This window comes from Cavia porcellus, unplaced genomic scaffold (assembly GCF_034190915.1).
Source record: "Cavia porcellus strain 051 isolate PalLab524CR breed Dunkin Hartley unplaced genomic scaffold, mCavPor4.1 scaffold_5, whole genome shotgun sequence".
NCBI lineage: Eukaryota > Metazoa > Chordata > Mammalia > Rodentia > Caviidae > Cavia > Cavia porcellus.
Window position 1 is genome coordinate 59,712,890 of NW_026947488.1, and position 17,569 is coordinate 59,730,458.

General features: G+C 43.2%; 2 protein-coding genes across 19 annotated transcripts in view; one reads left to right on the plus strand and one right to left on the minus strand.

Annotated features, from left to right (window-relative positions):
* Positions 1-6,062: 6,062 nt before the first annotated feature.
* Anapc13 (anaphase promoting complex subunit 13) lies at positions 6,063-12,452 on the minus strand. 4 transcript variants are annotated; one of them, XM_005006695.3, is made up of 3 exons: positions 12,288-12,452; positions 9,554-9,679; positions 6,063-6,297 (listed from the first exon to the last, which is right to left on the minus strand). In XM_005006695.3, the coding sequence occupies exons 2-3, from the start codon at positions 9,650-9,652 to the stop codon at positions 6,172-6,174; spliced, it is 225 nt and encodes a 74-aa protein (XP_005006752.1). In that variant the 5' UTR covers positions 9,653-9,679; positions 12,288-12,452; the 3' UTR covers positions 6,063-6,171. The 4 variants fall into 4 exon arrangements, with proteins under 4 accessions (XP_005006752.1, XP_013015375.1, XP_003476781.1 ...); XM_013159921.3 differs by lacking the exon at positions 12,288-12,452 and adding an exon at positions 11,888-12,024; XM_003476733.5 differs by lacking the exon at positions 12,288-12,452 and adding an exon at positions 11,632-11,910.
* Cep63 (centrosomal protein 63) overlaps positions 12,381-17,569 on the plus strand; it is a 60,240-nt gene continuing 55,051 nt past the window's right edge. For 8 of the 15 annotated variants that reach the window (XM_013159914.2, XM_063249029.1, XM_013159919.3 and 5 more), the window contains exon 1: positions 12,532-12,765. In XM_013159914.2, the coding sequence (XP_013015368.1) occupies positions 12,662-12,765 (104 nt within the window). In that variant the 5' untranslated portion in view covers positions 12,532-12,661. The other 7 variants (XM_013159915.3, XM_063249032.1, XM_063249031.1 and 4 more) reach the window with 7 other exon arrangements.

The window sequence follows — 17,569 nt, forward strand, 5'->3', positions numbered from 1 at the left end:
GATTTCACCTTGTATAAAAATCAGTGACAAAAATATGACTCATAGTGGCAAAATTATGAGTAACAGATGACTTTGCTAATAAGTTGTTGAATGTTTAAATGTTTCATGTCTCCTGGATTTCTAACAAAAATTCTTTCAACTGTGTCCCACATTGAAACGAGTCAAGAAGCTAGGCATGGTGGTGTACACCTGAATTTCAGCACTTTGGGAGGCTGAGGCAGGAGGATCATCATGAGTTCAAAGCCAGCCTGGACTACATAGTGAGTTCAAAGCCAGTCTGGAGTACACAATGAAAGCCTGTCTCAAACACAAACAAACAACAACCACAAAACCCAAAAAATGAGATCAACATTTGGAAATTCTGAGTGTCCTGATGGTATTTTCTTCCCATTCCAAAAACAGGTGACCACAGAGGGTTTCACAAAGGAGGCAAAACTGTCTGTTGAGGGGGCACAGCTTTGAGATCTGCCAGCCAGGATGAAATACACTGACTGAGTGGTTTGGACTAAATCCTTTCACATGAAACATGTTAAGTTCAACTTGGAACAAGTCATTGAACTTTCAATCCATTTCCTGATCAAAGAGGACAATGCCGTGCCCTCCACTCCCACAAAAAAGAGTATGAAAGAGCCAGAGATCACGGAGTGTTTGATCACTCAGAGCTGCCACTGTCACTACACAGTGAAGAGGTGGGACTAAGTTGGGGTGCACAGGACAGGTAACCCCTGGACTCACTGTTTCTAGAGAACCCAAGGTGTACCTGGAGGCCGGGGTTTGGTTCAGGGTATTCAGTCCTGGGTCATAATGTTACAGGGAGCTGAGTCAGACAGAAATAATATAGGCAGTCAGACAGGGCTAGGTCCTCGAAGGACCCAGTGCAGAAGGAGAGATACCTTGCAACTATGGGGAAAACAAACACCTCAGCTCTGGGCCAGATCTCAAGACAAAAGACAAACAAATGCAGCCACACCCTAAGGATAAACATGGAGGACTGCTGTTCTAAATAGGTGTCCATCACCTTGCAGAAGCCAGAAGGAGCCACAGACCCAGCGCCTTCAGGGTTACTGAGGCCCCCTGGCTGTGACTGGATTCCCCTTTTGCTCCCACGTTAATCAATTTTACCTGAACTATTACACTGGTAATCTTAGAGAGGTCCAGTTTTTTTCTCACTTTGGACCCAACTGACCTCGTGGTTGTGCTCTATAAAAGTCCCTAGAAAAGACAGTCTTTGGCAACCTTCTCGGAACCCTTCTGTCTCTCTCGTTCAGACAGAAGTTTTCTTTCTGTCAGTTAATATATTCTTCAATTAATATGTTCTCCTCTTAACCTCCATTGTTCCTAAAGTTCATATTTTTATTTTAGAGAACACAGACTGCTACTGGACATCTAGTAGGTGAGAGTTTCTTTTCCCTGTGTCAGTCAGGTAGAGTCACAGTTGACACATGACTGTGATGCTGGCTGTATTAAATACATTCAGAGTGAGCAAGTCGGAAACACTCTGCCTCCAACAGATGTCCACAGTCTACGCTTTTGTCTCCATCTCGCCAGTCTGGGCCATCATCTCTCACTTGAGCCAATATAAAAGTCTTCTAATTTGTTTGCCACTAAAATCTATCTTCCACTGTGACATATATATTACCAGGGATCAAACTCGTAACCTCGCACTTGCCAGGCAGGCACTTATACCACTGAGCTAAATCCCCAGACCCAAGAAATTTTGAGCATAATCTTGTGTGTGTTTTCTTTTCTTTTTTCTTTTTCTTTTTTTTTTTTTTTTTTTTTGCCACCAGGGATCGAACTCAAGACCTTGCACTTGCCAGGCAGATGTTTATGTTGCTGAGCTAAACTTCCAGCCCTTGTGACTTATATTTTTAAAAATTCACCAGACCATTCCTCTGTCTCTGGTTAACTACCTTTCCAGTGAACCAGCAAAATTTTAACAAGGATCCTGCCTACCCAGCCATGTGGCTGGTAATGGGCTTTAATAGTTTTATCTCTTTGTATCAAGTCTTGTCCTTAAACTCTTTCCCTAATTTCTCCTACTTATCTGTTAAGTACACAGACGGCTGATCAGACCCTCAGCTACCTGTTGGGAAAATGACAGGGAATAAAGAAAAACAGAGATAATGTTCAAGGTACAGAGGAGTCCAAGAGTAGATCTGACTCTAGCTGACTGGCTTGGCTACTCCGTACTTTTATTAGTCAGCTAGAAGTGCAGGGGGAAGGGTTGTATGAGTTTCATGCAATAGCCACTACAGAGAACAGGTGGATAAGGGATACACTGAATGAGGAACCAGATTTTCTCTATGCCCAGATGCCTGTATCTTGACAACTGTCCTCAGCAGATGCTATCTTGCTTCAGGAATGCTGGTTATCAGCATTCTGCCCATAGCCAGGGGGCATGTGCCCTTAGCCAGGAGCCATGCAGCCTTCCAAGCTTCCCTGTTGCTGAGGCAAGATAACACTGACCTTGAGACTGTGATATCTGAATTACATAGCCCAGTCTCCAACAAAGTGTTAATTCACAAATGGAAGGAAGGCTGGCGTGTATGCCTGTAATCCTAGCAACTCTGTAGGCTGAGGCAGGAGGATCACTGTAAGTTCAAGGCCGGCCTTAAAAACAAACAAAAAACAAATGGAGGGAGGGTACAAGAAATATTGCATTCTTTTATTATCTTTCAACCAAATTAAATCTACTTGGTCCCACTTGGCTGCACTGCAACAGATATTAAATGTGACCAGTCACTCAGGTGTTCTGTCTCTTTCTAAATTCGAAGAGGCATTTAAGGCATTCATGAACGAGCTAGAAAACCAGTGAAGACATCCAGCCCTCAGCCCATCATGCTCCTCTGACTCCCCTTGCTGTTCCTCATGGCCAAGTCCCAGGGGCCCCTGGAAGGAGACAATACCAAGCTTCAGAGGTCGTGTGGAGTCAGGAAGATGCAGTGTTGAACTTGAGGTCTCTCCTGGGGTGCCCCACAACCATGCACCTCTGCAGTTCACCATCTTATTGGGAGGCACTAGCAATGGGGCACATTTCCTAGTACTCTGGCTTTAGAGCCCCTTCCCTCCTACTCTCTCCACTTCAGGCTATTGGAGGGCAGGTCAGCTTTCTGCTGTGCACAGGGAGCGCAAAGGACTCGGCTACTTCCTTGGAAAACAAGAGAGAATTCAGAACCAAAAATTAGTAGTGCATATTATGTGCGTTATTTATCACACAGTCTCTCTCCTTGATTACCCCGTGTAAATCAGGTCCCCCCCATGGCACTCTTCCATATCCCACAGCAGTCACTATTGGTGCCCACATCCCCTTTAGTGGATCTGTACCCTCTTCTCCAGCTTCTGTGCTGGCTGCCCAAGACCTGGCAGTAGGTTGACTGGAGTGCTGGGGGGCCATGGAAGAGTCAGAGCCAATGACCAACAATCCACCAGTGACCCTGGCCCCTTGACTCAAGGCAGGAAAACCCTCCATTCCACTGCAGTCCAGAGCTCCTGAGGGATTAGGCCAACACATGGCTGCTACTGTCTTTCCCTCCCAGTCCTGCTCCCCCTACTGGCTCTCCTGAGGGCACCTGCACAAGACACCCTGCTTTATTTAGGTTTTGGTTGCCGGAGCCTGACCTAAGCCACATCTTTTATCTTTCTTCCCAGCATACGACAACCTGAAATCATAGATTTGTATGGCTATAGGTTTAATATTCATGGCTGGGGATTTAGCTCAGTGGCATAAGCATCTGCCTTGCAAGTGCGCTGTCGTGAGTTCAATCCCTGGTACCAAAAAACAAAACAAAACAAAACAAAACCCAAAAAACAAAAAAATAGAAGATGAATAATATTCACAGCCCTCCACTAAACAAAGACTCTGAGAAAGTGGGAGCCATACTTATTTGTTCACTACTATCTTCCCAGCACCAAAAATGGTACTTTGTCCAGAGGACAGGTTTCCAGGACAAAGCATCCTAGCGTTTGAGGGCTGTCCTCAAAGTATCTGAGACTAAAAACGGCCCAGGACTGCAAACAGCAATTTCTCAGGGGACTGACAGAAATGTGGTTCTAGGGGGACCGGGTGAATTCCCACCACTTGGGCCAGAAGGAAAAGTGTTGGCACCAAAGGCCTTCGTCCTGGCAGGAATGTACCTGGTTTATCTTAAGCTAGTTTTAGAGTCAAGAGGATCCTGGGAGCCAGCATCAGGTTAGAAAGGTCCACGTATCACTCTAATGGTTTTACCTATCTGTGGTTTGCTGGAAAATGGTGCAGGAAAACCCAGCTTGGAGCAGTCATGGAGGCAATGACTCAAGACAGCTGCAGTTACATCAAGCTGCAACTGTAGAACATGCTTCGAACTGGAAAGCTGGTGGGAAGCAAAGGCTGAAACAGCCCTTCGCCTTCCCCTGCAGACACATTTCTCTTTGAATGGCTCGCTATATACAGCCAAAGCCACCCTGCTACAGTGGAGAGGCCTCTACGAGTCTGCCATTCTTAAGCTGGTCCAGGAGGGGCAATTTGCAAAGCTCCCATTGACAGTGTCTGACTGGCTGAGTGGGGTCACCCAGGTCCTGATATTGAGCCACAGTTCTGCTATGCACTTTGGCCCATGAGGCCATTCATGGTGGGGAATATAGGTCTCAGGTGAGGTCTTAAGCCAAGCAGAACGACCAGTAGCAGTTTCACGGGCGTCATTTAGTTTCAGGTAAAATCAGGGCAACTTTCCTATTTTACCTGTCTACCAGTAGTTCAGGAAAAGCCTAGGCTGGAAATATATAAACACTTGCCAAGTTCCTACCTGCCAGTGTGTTAGATGTAACGTACCGCAAATATAGAACAGCTATTTAATGAGAATGAGAAAACCGTGGCTCTCCATAGTTTTTTTTTTTTTTTTTTTTAAACCAGGGTCTATGTAGCTAGGTCTGGCCTCAAACTCATGGTGATTCTCTTGCTTTAAGTTTTGGAAAAGTTTAGTATTCTTTTGGCATAATTTTTTTTTTTTTTTTTGTCTTTTTGAGACAGGGTTTCTCTGTGCAGTTCAGGCTTGCCTTGAGCTCACTTTGTAGCCTAGGCTGGTCTTGAACCCAATGATCCTCTTGCCACAGCCTCCCAAGTGCAGGGATTACAGGCGTGGGCCACCACACCTGGCTTTTGGCATAAAATTTTTCTGAACTTTTCTCTTATGCTATCTCTTCATTTGAGGCACTGGTGCTTCGGGGTTTTTACTCTGATGAGTGACTTCTGAGCAGGACCACTAACACAGAGGGAGACAGGAGCTGCTAGGCCGTATTTCCAGTCAAAGCCCTGCAATCAATTTACCTGTTTTGTAATGTACTTCTTTCTAAAACATAGCTAAACAGAAGACCTAGGAAAAGGGGAAAAAAAAAAAATCCCAGAAGATAAACCCATGAGTATGTTCTGCAAATTATAAATTATTTACAAATGTTTCAGTAGTGACAAATGTTGAGTGATATTTTGGTTATGTCTCCAAAGGCTTTGAGGAAATAAATGTCATTACCAGATGAAACCAGTGGTTCATCCCAAAGGTTCTGTCCTGTGGCACCAAAGCAGCGGTGTGGAGATCAGAGATTAACTATCAAGTAACTTTTCGATCCAAAAATTTAAGCAAAGTTTGAAAATATCTTGGCAAATCTTAGGTATCAGTATCAGCATCCGCTTACAAGACTTCTCAAAGCGGGGTGTGTGTGAGGAATCAATAATTCTCCGTATGCCTGGCTTCCCCTCCTTCCTTCCCCTCACACTTTCAACTATCTGTCACAGGACATATGTAGGTAGTTGGGAAGTGTTTTTTTTTTTGTCTTTTTTGTTTTTGTCGGTATCAGGGATCGAACTCACGACTGCCTGCTTGCAAGGCAGGCGCTTATGCCGCTGAGTTAAATCCCCAGCCCCTGGAAGTGTTAAGTTTTGATGGTAAAGCAGTATCAGAGATAAGGGTAAATATTTAACCAAATATAAGAAAGTGAAAAAAATTTAGGTTTAAAGAACTAAATAGTCTGCATTCCTGAGAGATCTGGGTTTCTCATTTTGTACTTCGCTGCCACAAACCAGGTGGGTGTACATTTCTGAGTGCTCATTTTATTACTGAGAGTTGAATTAGGACACTGAAAGACAACATTTGTATCAAATATTTTTGAAAGATCCGTTCATGAGGAAGAAGCCAGGAGTCAGTTTCCGATGGGGGGCACATTCTCATGGAGGTACTGTAAGGCCAGGTCCGTCCACTTCATTTCCTGTTCTTTCACAGATTCTGTGGTGCCTCCATTGTCTTGCTCAGGTTCCGGAAGTTCATTCTGAAAAGGTACACAATGGGCATTCAGAGCAAAGAGTTTCTTTACAACTCAAGAGTACTTAGGATTAAAATCTGTGAGCTCCTGGAAACAGGCAGCGTATTTGATATGTATATTCAGAAAGACAGATCCAGGACACAGAGAAGTGAGGAAAATACCAAAGCATTGCTCAGAAGTGGCCTGGCCCAGGGAAAATGGGCACTGTGATTCTGGAGTTTGTGCAGGAGACAGTGGAGCACAGGGCTGAGGGCAGGGGCTTCTGGGAGCCCACCGGGCCACCAGCTCATGACTCTACCTCTTACCAGGTTAATTAGACAATGTACTCAACCCCCTGCGACTTTATGCTTCCTTCTGGGCAAGGGGGAGAAAGAAGTAGCCGTCATCTCCTAGACTGCTCAGAGGACTAATGTGATTTAGAAGAGGTGCTGAGGCACTCACTGTCTGGGGCATCTAGCGCTCCAGAAGTATTTGACATTATTAATAAGTTACCAATACTAAATCTTTCTTTGGTTTGGGGTGGCTGCTAAAGAATATTAGATTTTCTGACAAGGAAATACGTAAAAAATTATGCTGTATGCAACATGCCTGTTATATGAAGGAAGAGGTGGTGAAGGGCAGAGAACATAACGGGAGAGATCGCCCCCTAGTGGCGAAGGAGAGCAACAAAACACACAGCAAACACCAATTCGTAGCCTCCAAGCCATTTCATAAAATGCGTAAGCCACGGCTACACTCAGGACAGATGCTGTGTGGAGCTCTCTGCAGCCACTCCTATCCAAAACAGAGTGCAGGTGTGGTACCAGGGAACCAGTTCTTGGCCTGTACTCCAGAGTCTGATGTTCCTTCCTATGCTGCTTTTGGGCAGACCGGCTGAACCACAAGAGACCAAGGCCTAGTCACTCATCCCCCAGGGACATCCGGCTACTCACTGCCACACACGAGACTGCCCTAGATTACGCATTTCCAGGCAGGCTACTGGCTGACTTTACAACATAAGCAAGCCTTCTGTTAACGAGCAGAGCCAGTGCAGACTCCAAGACCTCAGGTGAGCTGCAAAACGAGACAGCTGTTTAAGATGCTACTTTTGGGGGCAATTTGTCACACAGCAGAGGCTCACCTATATATCAGTGTCACAAGACAAAGGAAAAGGTATGTATCAGCCACACAGCCAGGTTACCACCTAGAAGTCACTAGGGAAATTTCTCTCTCCCTCATTCCTTATAACTATCCCCAATTTCACTATAAACGTTTCCAAAACTCAGTAAGTTTCCACCATTTTCTTGATTTTGTTCTGGCACTGGTTCTTTGCCTACTTCACTGCAGTAACTTCCTAACTGGTCTCACTCACTCCTTTCTCCACTTCAGGCCATCTCTAATAATGCTGCTAAACTGACTTTCTGAAAGCCAAATACAGATCTTTTTTTGTCTTTTTTGAGACGGGGTCTCACTATGTGGTTCAGGCTGGCCTCGAGCTCACTTTGTAGCTCAGGCTGGTCTCTAACTCGCCACGATCCTACCACCTCAGCCTCCTGAGTGCTGGGATTACAGGCGTGAGCCACCATGCCCAGCTCAAATACAGATCTTCAGAAGAGATCTAAGTGTGGCAATAAGTATCTCTCGCCAAGTGTGTGCCCAATTTTCCTGTAAACTGGTCAGACAAAGGTGCTCTCCATCCACCCTGAATGTCTCACTGTCTGCCACAGCCTTTCTAAAGTCTAGGCCTGTACACATCTCTTCTGCTGATGTCCCCTCGGCCACCCCAACTCCTGGTCCTGCCTCATCATCTGGCTTAAACTCTACACCTTCTCTGAAGCCTTTCCACTGCCTGCCAGGCAACTGACACTCTACAGACACTACAACTTTTCACAGGCCACTGTGAAGCCATCAGTTACTTCTACACAGCCTCTTTAGGCACCCATACTCTTATGACACCTAGTAGGCTTCACTGAAAGGAATGAGTAAGCAAAAGCTTGCAAGAGTGGTCCGGAGCTTCCCAGATCTAGGTACAAAAATCCAACCTATCAATTCTCAGACTTCTGGCAGTTTTCTTCTCGATCCTGTTTTCCTGCAAAATGTATGTAATGCCACTTCCCTTGCAGAATTGTTTTAAGCAATAGTGATAATGTAAATCTTCAACATTAGTCCAGAGCATAAAATGGATTCTCAATAAATGGCAGCTATAATTCTTCTTACGTCTGTTCCTTTGACTATTTCCCTAAGCTTGAACTAAGCTGTAACTTGATATTTGACATGTGTAGAATTCATGGAACATGGTACTTTCTTTTGTTCTTAAAGGTAGGGGAGCTGAATAGTTTCTCTGTTTTTTTTTTGTCTTTTTCATTTTTATCAGTACCAGGGATCAAAAGTTTCTCTGTTAATTAGTAGCAGCGGACAATGTGCCTGCATTTTACTAACTGCACCTGCAGCTGCACACTTAAAAGTCCCCAGGCCCTAGTCTTCCTCTTCTGTGTTAGATCTCTATGACAGAAATGAGACTTTTAATGAGCATTATATAAGCAAAGATTTGGGATCACTTATTACATCAACCTAACAAGGTCCTTTCAGTGAAGTTTTCCAGTGATCAGGAAAGGGAAGAAAAGACTGTGTCAGGAGTTGTTCTAAATGGTAAAGAAGAAAAGTCAGATAACCTCTGAATATTTTCTTGTGAACCTCACACAGGTGTGTTCCAGGCACGTGAGTGCTGAAAAACATCGAGCAAGACCCTGTCTCAAAAACAAACAAACAAAACACGAACAAAAGACAAAACCCAAAAAACTCATCAGACTGATGAGCCATAAGAAGGGAGGCAAGAAATACACGCTGCTGCTTACCATTCCTCCGTCTTACGCACTAGGGTCAGATTATTTGGTTTACATCTAGCTTCGGGGTGGTGGACACAATACAGTTCAGGTGCCACTAACTACCTATGTTTCTCTCCAAACAAACAGGGAGGCTAGATGCCCTCCAGGGGCTGGTAGCGTACATTATAGCTTGTGATTTATTAGTTAATTTTTGTGGTACTATGGACTTAAGCCAGGGTCTTTGCACTCAGCTACACCATAAGCCCTTCTTATTTTTTGTTTTGAGACAGTCTTGCACTCAGGTCCTCAGCCTGGGCTCAAACTTGTGATCCTTCTGCTTCAGCTTCCCACCTGACTTCTTTATCACACTAGGTAATTTTCCATCCATAGCCCACTTCTGCTAGGCTTTTCCAGGTGACAAGTTTAACCCATTATCCTCAGCTCAACTTATAACTTACCAGTGGTATTGCAACATCCTCATAAGGCAGTTTGTCTTCTCGCCAAGCATCGTCAATCAAATCCAAGATTCTCCCATCTCTCTGCACCTCGCTATCCATTTTCCTGCAGCTGTGATCTTGTCAGATCTGCAAGGCAAAGAAGTTACTTCTTCAACATGAAGACTAAGGATATCTAGTACTGGAATTCCCCAGACTTTGTAGCCAGGCCTATTTTTTGGTGTATCACTCTGAGAAAGGCTGACTTGTATGGGTCTGATGACAACTCATTTTTTTTTTTTTTTTGCTTTTTCCTTTTTATCGGTACCGGGGATCGAACTCACGACTGCCTGCTTGCAAGGCAGGCGCTTATGCCACTGAGCTAAATATCCAGCCCCGACAACTCATTTTTAAGACCACAGATGTTGCTCTGCCTCAGCTGACAGATGCTTTCCAGTGTATAACAGACAGACACAGTCCATTTGACACACCAGTGTCCCAGAATGTGACAAGAAGGCAACACACTTCTAAATAAAGTTCTCAGATACTCTGCATCCAAATGTACATTTTCTTAACTTGTACATTCACCTTTCCCTGTTCACAATACCTTTGATGAGTCTCTGATTCATAAACGTCTGCTAAATATTCTCTCCAGCTGCTCTAGATCTTTTCATACTATTTCTGCAACACTCTCCATTTTCTGTGGCTCAAATTTCAGTAGTTTTAGGCAAAGGACCTAAATTAATATACTAGGATGACACTGAGCCAGACTATGGAAAGTGACCAACCACAGGCTGACACAAATCCCCAAGGCAAGAACAGTATGGGCATATCAGCCCAAGGAAAACGCCTCCTTCCTTAACAATGATGTAGGCTGAACTCCTGAGAGGAGAATCTCCAGGCGAACATCAGAGGCAGAATTCCAAATTGCTCCAATTTCTGCTTTCCTCTGGGCTCTTTTCCTGACTCTTAATGCTGTATTCCCTGCAATGCCTGGTCCCAGGGATCACAATGCTTACTTAGGCCGCTGACCATGGCTGATTCTTCATTTTTCTCCCAAACAGCTATAACTACTCAGCTTGGAGAGTACTTCTGGGTTTCTTATTTCTAAATGTGGGTCCTGCCCCATCCAAGGCATCACACTAAACCTAAGATGAGAATTCCAAAGCCCTGGAAGCTATTGGCACCAATGGCTCACATCACTCCTAATTTCTGAGACTATCGAGATTTGTGCAAGATACGATCTTTGAAGTGAAATCCAATAGTGTAGTTGCAAGGTACCAGCCCTAACATTTAGGTAACAACTATATGTAGGATAAGGATTCAGGCAAAATGGAGTGAAAGGTGCCCAGTTACTTCTGCTACCAGGAACCAGGTCAGGTCTTAATGTTTTGTTCAGAATTAATTTAGTATTACTACTCAAAACCAGTTGAAGAAGCGGACTGTAGGGTATCACACACAAGCAGTCCTTACTTTCAGTTTGTTATACCTTTGTTGTTTCCATCTTTTGTAAAGAGTGTCCTTTATTCTGTGCCAATCCCCTGTCCCCCCAGCTCTGTCCCCTGGTATACCCTTAAGACTTTGTTCCGCTCATCTGTCCAGGCCCACAAAAATCACATCTTTTAATAAAGTTTCCTCAAATGGCTCCAGCTTTAGCAGGCTTTCTTAAAGGAATTCATTACACAAGTTTGGTCAGCTTTGCGAGGGAGAACTACTATCTCCAACTATTAGGTGTAAATTTTGCAACGATTCCCTAACAGACCTTTTCTTTTCTTTTTATCGGTACCGGGGATTGAACTCACGACCACACACTTGCAAGGCAGGCGCTTATGCCACTGAGCTAAAATCCCCAGCCCTGCTAACAGACCTTTTCAATCTCTCACACTCAATCTTCTTCTACCCATCTTCCAAACACCTGTCGCCTCTGCACTTAAAAGCCTTTTTTCCTCACCGGAAAAATCTCTTTCCAAATGCAGCGCTGGTTGTCAACTCTTTGAGGTCAATATTCAATTTCCAGGGTTGGGCGCTAAGGTTACCTTAAGGGTAATTAGCCCTTAAGGTCCTGGGAGCATCAAGACAATCAATGTCCAGGTTACACTTACTTTCCTAAGACAGCAGTCCACTTTCCCGACCATTTTCCTTTTACAAGGGATAGTCTCCAAGCGTGCAGTATTCTTTTCTTTTCCTATTTTGCTGGCTAACTCACGACTCCCAGGACGCTTCCTTCAGGAGGCGTCACTTTAAATCCCAGGGTGAGCACGCGATACTACAATCCACTTCTCCCGTTCCACAGTCTCCTGGGCGAAATACACAATACCAACTGGGGAGCCTGTCACACCATGCAGATATGTGTCTTACAGAAATGCGATGCGTGCGTTCCCGAGACTGTAGGACGTTTTACCAATCTATATATTTTACAGGCTTGTATAAGTGTATTTCTAAGATCGGAGAAAGGAAGCGTTTCCCGTCTCTAGAAATGACCCTCGCAGGGCACCATCGTCCGAACCAGTGAATGAGACACCGCCCACAACCACCGCTTCAGGCCCCAAGGCCGGACATACCAAATGCAGTAGCACACAGGGGGTGGTCTAGTATTTCTATCCACGTTCCTTTCCGCACAGCATTGCGTACAGTAAGGAAAATGATTAGTAGGGGTGAGCTGACGGCCTCGGCCGCCAGGACTATAGGAAACCCAACTCTAGGGACCGAACTTGTTCCACCCCTCCGAAACCTAGGCGAGGACAAGACAAACCCTTACCCTCGTCCAGTGCGCTGGACCTGCTTGCTACCTTCCGGCCGTATCTCGACGTCACGTGACCCGCCGACGATTCTCAAATTCCCCGGATGTGGATGAGCCCATTCGCTTGTGCGCAGGGGAGGTCTGGAGGAGATATTGTGTCAAGTAAGAGGGTTGAGGCAGTGGCCTGAACGGAAGTGCCGACGCCGGAGGCTGGACTTAAGATTGGTGGTGACGCGCGTGCGCGCTTTGGCCTGAGGTAACGGCGGGAAGGCTCGGGGACGCGCGTACTACCACCTTTAACGGTCTGAGCGCACAGAGGACCGGCGAGCCGCGGGCGTGTGCTGGTCCGTAGACGGCCGTGGCAGCCCTGGTGTCGCTGACACCCAGGCCACATGGCTCGCGGCTGGTTCCCGCTGCACCCCGCAGGCCGTCGGGCCTACCGGGAGGCCGCGCCAGCGCCCCCTGCCCATCCCGCTGCGCGGCCCCGCCCCATCAGGTGGCCGCCTCCTCCCGTGCTGGGCCGGGCTCCCTCAGGGGCGCGGGGAGGCTGCTGCGGTCCGGGTGGTTTGGGGAGGAGAGGCAGAGGCACCACCGCCTCCCGGCCCCGTTGCTGTGAGAGCTAGACGTCCAGCTTCGTGGAGACCTTTTCATTTGTGGCAGGTGCTACCGGGACGTTAATGTTGGCATTTCAAGAAAAACCGGCAAAAATCGAGAGGGACTGAAATGGGGGAGAGTTGAACTTACTGATGGCTCCATGCATACCGAAACGAAAGATAGAGGGGAGTTTTTTTAAAAGGACGGTATCTTAATACATCTTAATTATGAAGGAACTTGAAGACACCGAGTCACGGTTCAGAATGTGGTTTTTCTCATGTGTCTTACACCAGGAGAGTAGAATGATGTCAGAGACTAGCTTTCGTTTGTAGTTATAAGGCAGTACACATGCAGTTTCCCCAAAGCCTAATGCCCGGTTCCTTAGACTTTTTTTTTTTCTCTCGATAAAACGTATGGAAATCAGGACCTTGTGCTTGCCTGGCAGGTGCTGCACCGCTGAGCTGTATCCCTGGTCCTACACCAATTAAAAAAAAAAAAAAAAAACTTCAATAAAAAGATACTGTAGTTAGGTACGTCTTACTTGCACAGTTGATCATATACTGTACTTGCATTTCTGTATTTGTTTGGCTTTGAATCCAGGGCCTTTGTATTGAGTTACATTCCCAGCCTTTATTTTTATGATCTTGGGCTGGGGATTTAACTCAGCGGCTAAATTAGGTCTGTCTGGCAAGTGTGAGGTCCTAAATTTGATCCCCGGTATCAAGAAAAAGCAAAACCAAAAACCTACTTCGATAAGGTGCTGTTTGTCCAGCCTGGACAAACGTGATCCTTCTGCCCAAATACACAAAGTACTGGGATTACAGACCCACGGTCACGCCAAGCTTTATTTTGATTTTAATTTTATTTTATTTATTTTGGAAGCAAGAGCTCACTAAAGCTACTCAGCCTGGCCTCCAACTAGCAGTGATCCTCCTGCTTCAGCCTCCTGAGTGCTGGGATAACAGGCAATCCCTGCCACACATTGTAGTTTTATATGAGGAAATCAAAGATCATTGACTACATACTGCCTCCAGATACTTACGTTTACATTTAGTAGCTGTAGTTTAATAAGAGGGTGTGTATTTTCCTATTTGGAATACAGTGCTAATTTTCAAACTGAACAATTATCATTGATGAATATAATAAAGACTGAGACACTAAAATGGGTTTGAGGTTTATAGACATTCAGGCACATTATCCTTTAAAATAATACTTGGATTCAATTTAAAAATTGTAAAACTTGACATCAAATGTGGTAGCATTTGCCTGTAGTCCCAGCAGTTTGGAGGCTGAGGCAGAAGAGTTGCCGTGAGTTTGAGGTCAACCTAGGCTACATAGTGAGTTTTAAGGCCATCCTAAACTCTGGATGGAGATTTTGTCTCAAAAAAAAAAAAAAACCACAAAGAAAAAAATTGCATTTGTTAATTTTACTGATGTTACTTCCTGCCTTTGAGAGGTGGAAGACTTTCCACTTAGTGTTTTCATTTATGTTGTGGCAGATGGTGTCAGCATCAGTAGTCCAGTCTGTTGTAGCTAAATCCCCACCCCCCACAGCTAGAGTTTTAGTGTTAGAAAACCACAATAAGACCATGCATACATGAATTAACAAAATTCCATCATGTCAATATCCAGCCAAGGTTCAAATTTCCTCAGTTGTTCCTTAAGTATTTACAACGGCTTATTTAGACCTAAATCCCTCAGAGTTGTTTGATTTGGTTGATACACATTTTAAATCTTTTCATCTGACATTTTCTACTTCCTTTTTTCCCCCTTGCCATTCTAAATTTAGCTGATTGTAGCACATGGTTTTCTGTAATACATAACTCTATGTTTTCTCACCTGGTGGGTAGATCTAGAATTGTACTATCAGCCTTTAGCCAGCTCTGGCTACTTAATTAAAGTGAAATAAAATTAAAAGTTTGGTTCCCTACTTGCATTAGTCACATTTGAAGTGTTCAGTCATCACAGATTGTCTACTGACTTTTGTTGGAGTAGTGTTGTATAAAAATTTCCATAATTGTAGAAAGTTCTGTTGAACCACGGGGATCTAGAAAGATTCAAACTTGATTTTTGATTTAGGGACAAGAAAATTCATAGGTATAGATTTCATATCATGAAAATGACTATTATTTTCATTGTCAGGGGACACAATGTCTGAGATGTTCCATTCGTGATGCTGTGATTAAGCAGCGTAGTGGGTTCTGGTTGTGTTACCTGGATACATCTTATGGGAAGTTCCCCAAGAGCCTTTCACTTAGTGAGAAAATGTGTGATTTGCCTCTATCCATTATGACATTAGGAGTTGCAAGACAGTGCTTTCCTAGTGGCATTCCTTCAGTATCTATGCATCTTTTATGAAGAACTTTCCAGCATTGGACTATCCTGAAATACAGTTTGTACAAGAAAGACAAGAGATATGCTTAATTTTTCTGTTTTCAGATGATAGTAATAAGTTGATGGCCTAGCAGCCATCAAATATACCCCATGAAGGTTTTTGCCTTTTAAAATTATTATAATGACTGGGTGTGGTGGCACACTTCTGTGATCCAAGTACTTAGGAGGCTGAGGCAAGAGGATCTTCGTAAGTTCGAGATCAGCCTGGGCTACCAAGTGAGCTCATGGCCAGCCTGAACTGCGTAGTGAGACCCTGTCTCAAAAAAACAAAACAAAAAACTATTATAATTAATTTTCAGACTTTAATGTACTAAAACTTTTTTTTTGAAGCAAGTTCTCAACTCACTTGGTATCCTAGGCTGGCCTTGAACTTGTGGCAGTTCTCTTGGCTCAGCTTCCCAATTGCTGGGATTATAGGCATGTGCCACTGTGCTCAGCTGAACTATTTCAACATACTGCAGTCTTTTTTTTTTTAAATACTCAGATTGTTCTTCTTTTGCCAGTCACTGCCCCTTTAAGTTGGCTCCATTCCATTTGATATAGCTAGTAGTTCTGATAATTTCCTTGCCTTTTGGTGAAACATGTTCCTCCCTTATACACCTCTGGCTTCCAGAAAACTCGTGTTTTACTGAGTGGAAGGTGGTACTTAGAGACTACTGTCTGTGTGATAGAGGTGTTCTTATTACTAGGTTGGGCATTGATTCTGGGATTCACAATGTAGAGTTGGGAAGTACATTTAAAAAAAAAAATATAGAGAGTTCATACTATTTGCAATTTAAACTTAATTTTATGGCTTTAAAAACATCCGACTTTATATTTGTATCTTCTCTTTCACTGAAAGTCTTGGGATAGTATCTACTACCATTAATATAATTACTTTTTTCCTTATATTGTATTCAATATTTTACAATTAATGATGCCAATTTTATTATTAACAATATGATTCTTAAATAGTGCTTAGGAATTTCTTTGTACTTCTTTTTTAGAGTTAGTATACTAGGAATGTGTATGATAAAATATTTTACTTTAAAGGCATATGAAATCATTTGTATTGTTTGCTAATTTGATACCAGGTTGATAGTTGGTTAATTTTATTTCCAGTTTTTCAGTACTAATTTTTAAATTTATATAGAGATTGTTATCTTTTTCTATAGTTTTATGATATTCCATTGGTGGATGAATATTCAACTAATTCCTGTTGATAAATATTTGTATTTCCTACTACTACTACAAATGAATACCTTTGTGCATATATTTTGTATTTTTGAGTATATGTTTGGGACAGACTCCTGAAAGTAGTAGTTTTGGATCAAAGGATAAATATGAAAATCTCCTTTATAGTAGTTACACAGTTTGTGTCTATTCCTGCCTACGTTGTATATGAGGGCCTGTTTCCCCAGAGCCTTGTCATCAGTATATTGCTGAACTTTTAATTTTTAGTAATCTGATAATGAAAGAAAGAGCAACTTCATGAAATTTTAATTTGCGTTTTTCTTTTGAGGAGAATTGAGCATTTTTGGTATATGTAAGGTTATTTATACTTTTTTCTGTGTACAGTTCGTATCTTCTGCCCATTTTTTCATAGGTTTTTTTTTTTAACATAAATTTTATAAACTATTTGTGAGTTTGGGTAATTATCTCTGTGGTAATCTTTCAAATAGTGTTGTCATTTCTCTTTTAACTTATGGCATTGTTTTCATGTAGAAGTTTATTTTATGTACTCATATCTCTGAATCTTTTCTTGGATTTTGCTGTATTTAGTTTTTATAGTCAGCTTCTTACTTATTTGAAAATAAACAGCAACTCTTTAGTTCTTAGTGAAAATGTGATTTCTAAGGTTTTTTTCTCCCTAAGGAATATTTGTCTAGTTCTTTTGTAGTAGTGTATGTTTGTGACACATAATGATTAAGTTCATCTTGAACTGGTATATAATGCATATTGCATCTTGATCGTTTCACTTCTGCTTCAGTCTTTCCCTTTATCCCCACAAATCTCTCTCATTTCCCCTTATCCCCACAAATCTCTCTGGGTTTTAACATAGTTTGGATTTCTCTTCTCTTTCTTTTTTACACAGTGCCTCACTAAGTTGCTCAGGTCTGACTGAATTCATGTTCTTCACCCCAGCTTCCCACAGTGCTAGCACTATGGATGTGTATCACCCTCCCTGGCTTGTTATCCTCCTTTAAAGTAGACTTGAAGGTTAGGTGTCTCTATTCTTATTGAAATTTACTCATAATTCTTTCTTTCTGAGTGCTATTTGATAATTTGATACTGGGCATGTCTCAGTTACTCTCTTGTCCCTGGACAAAATA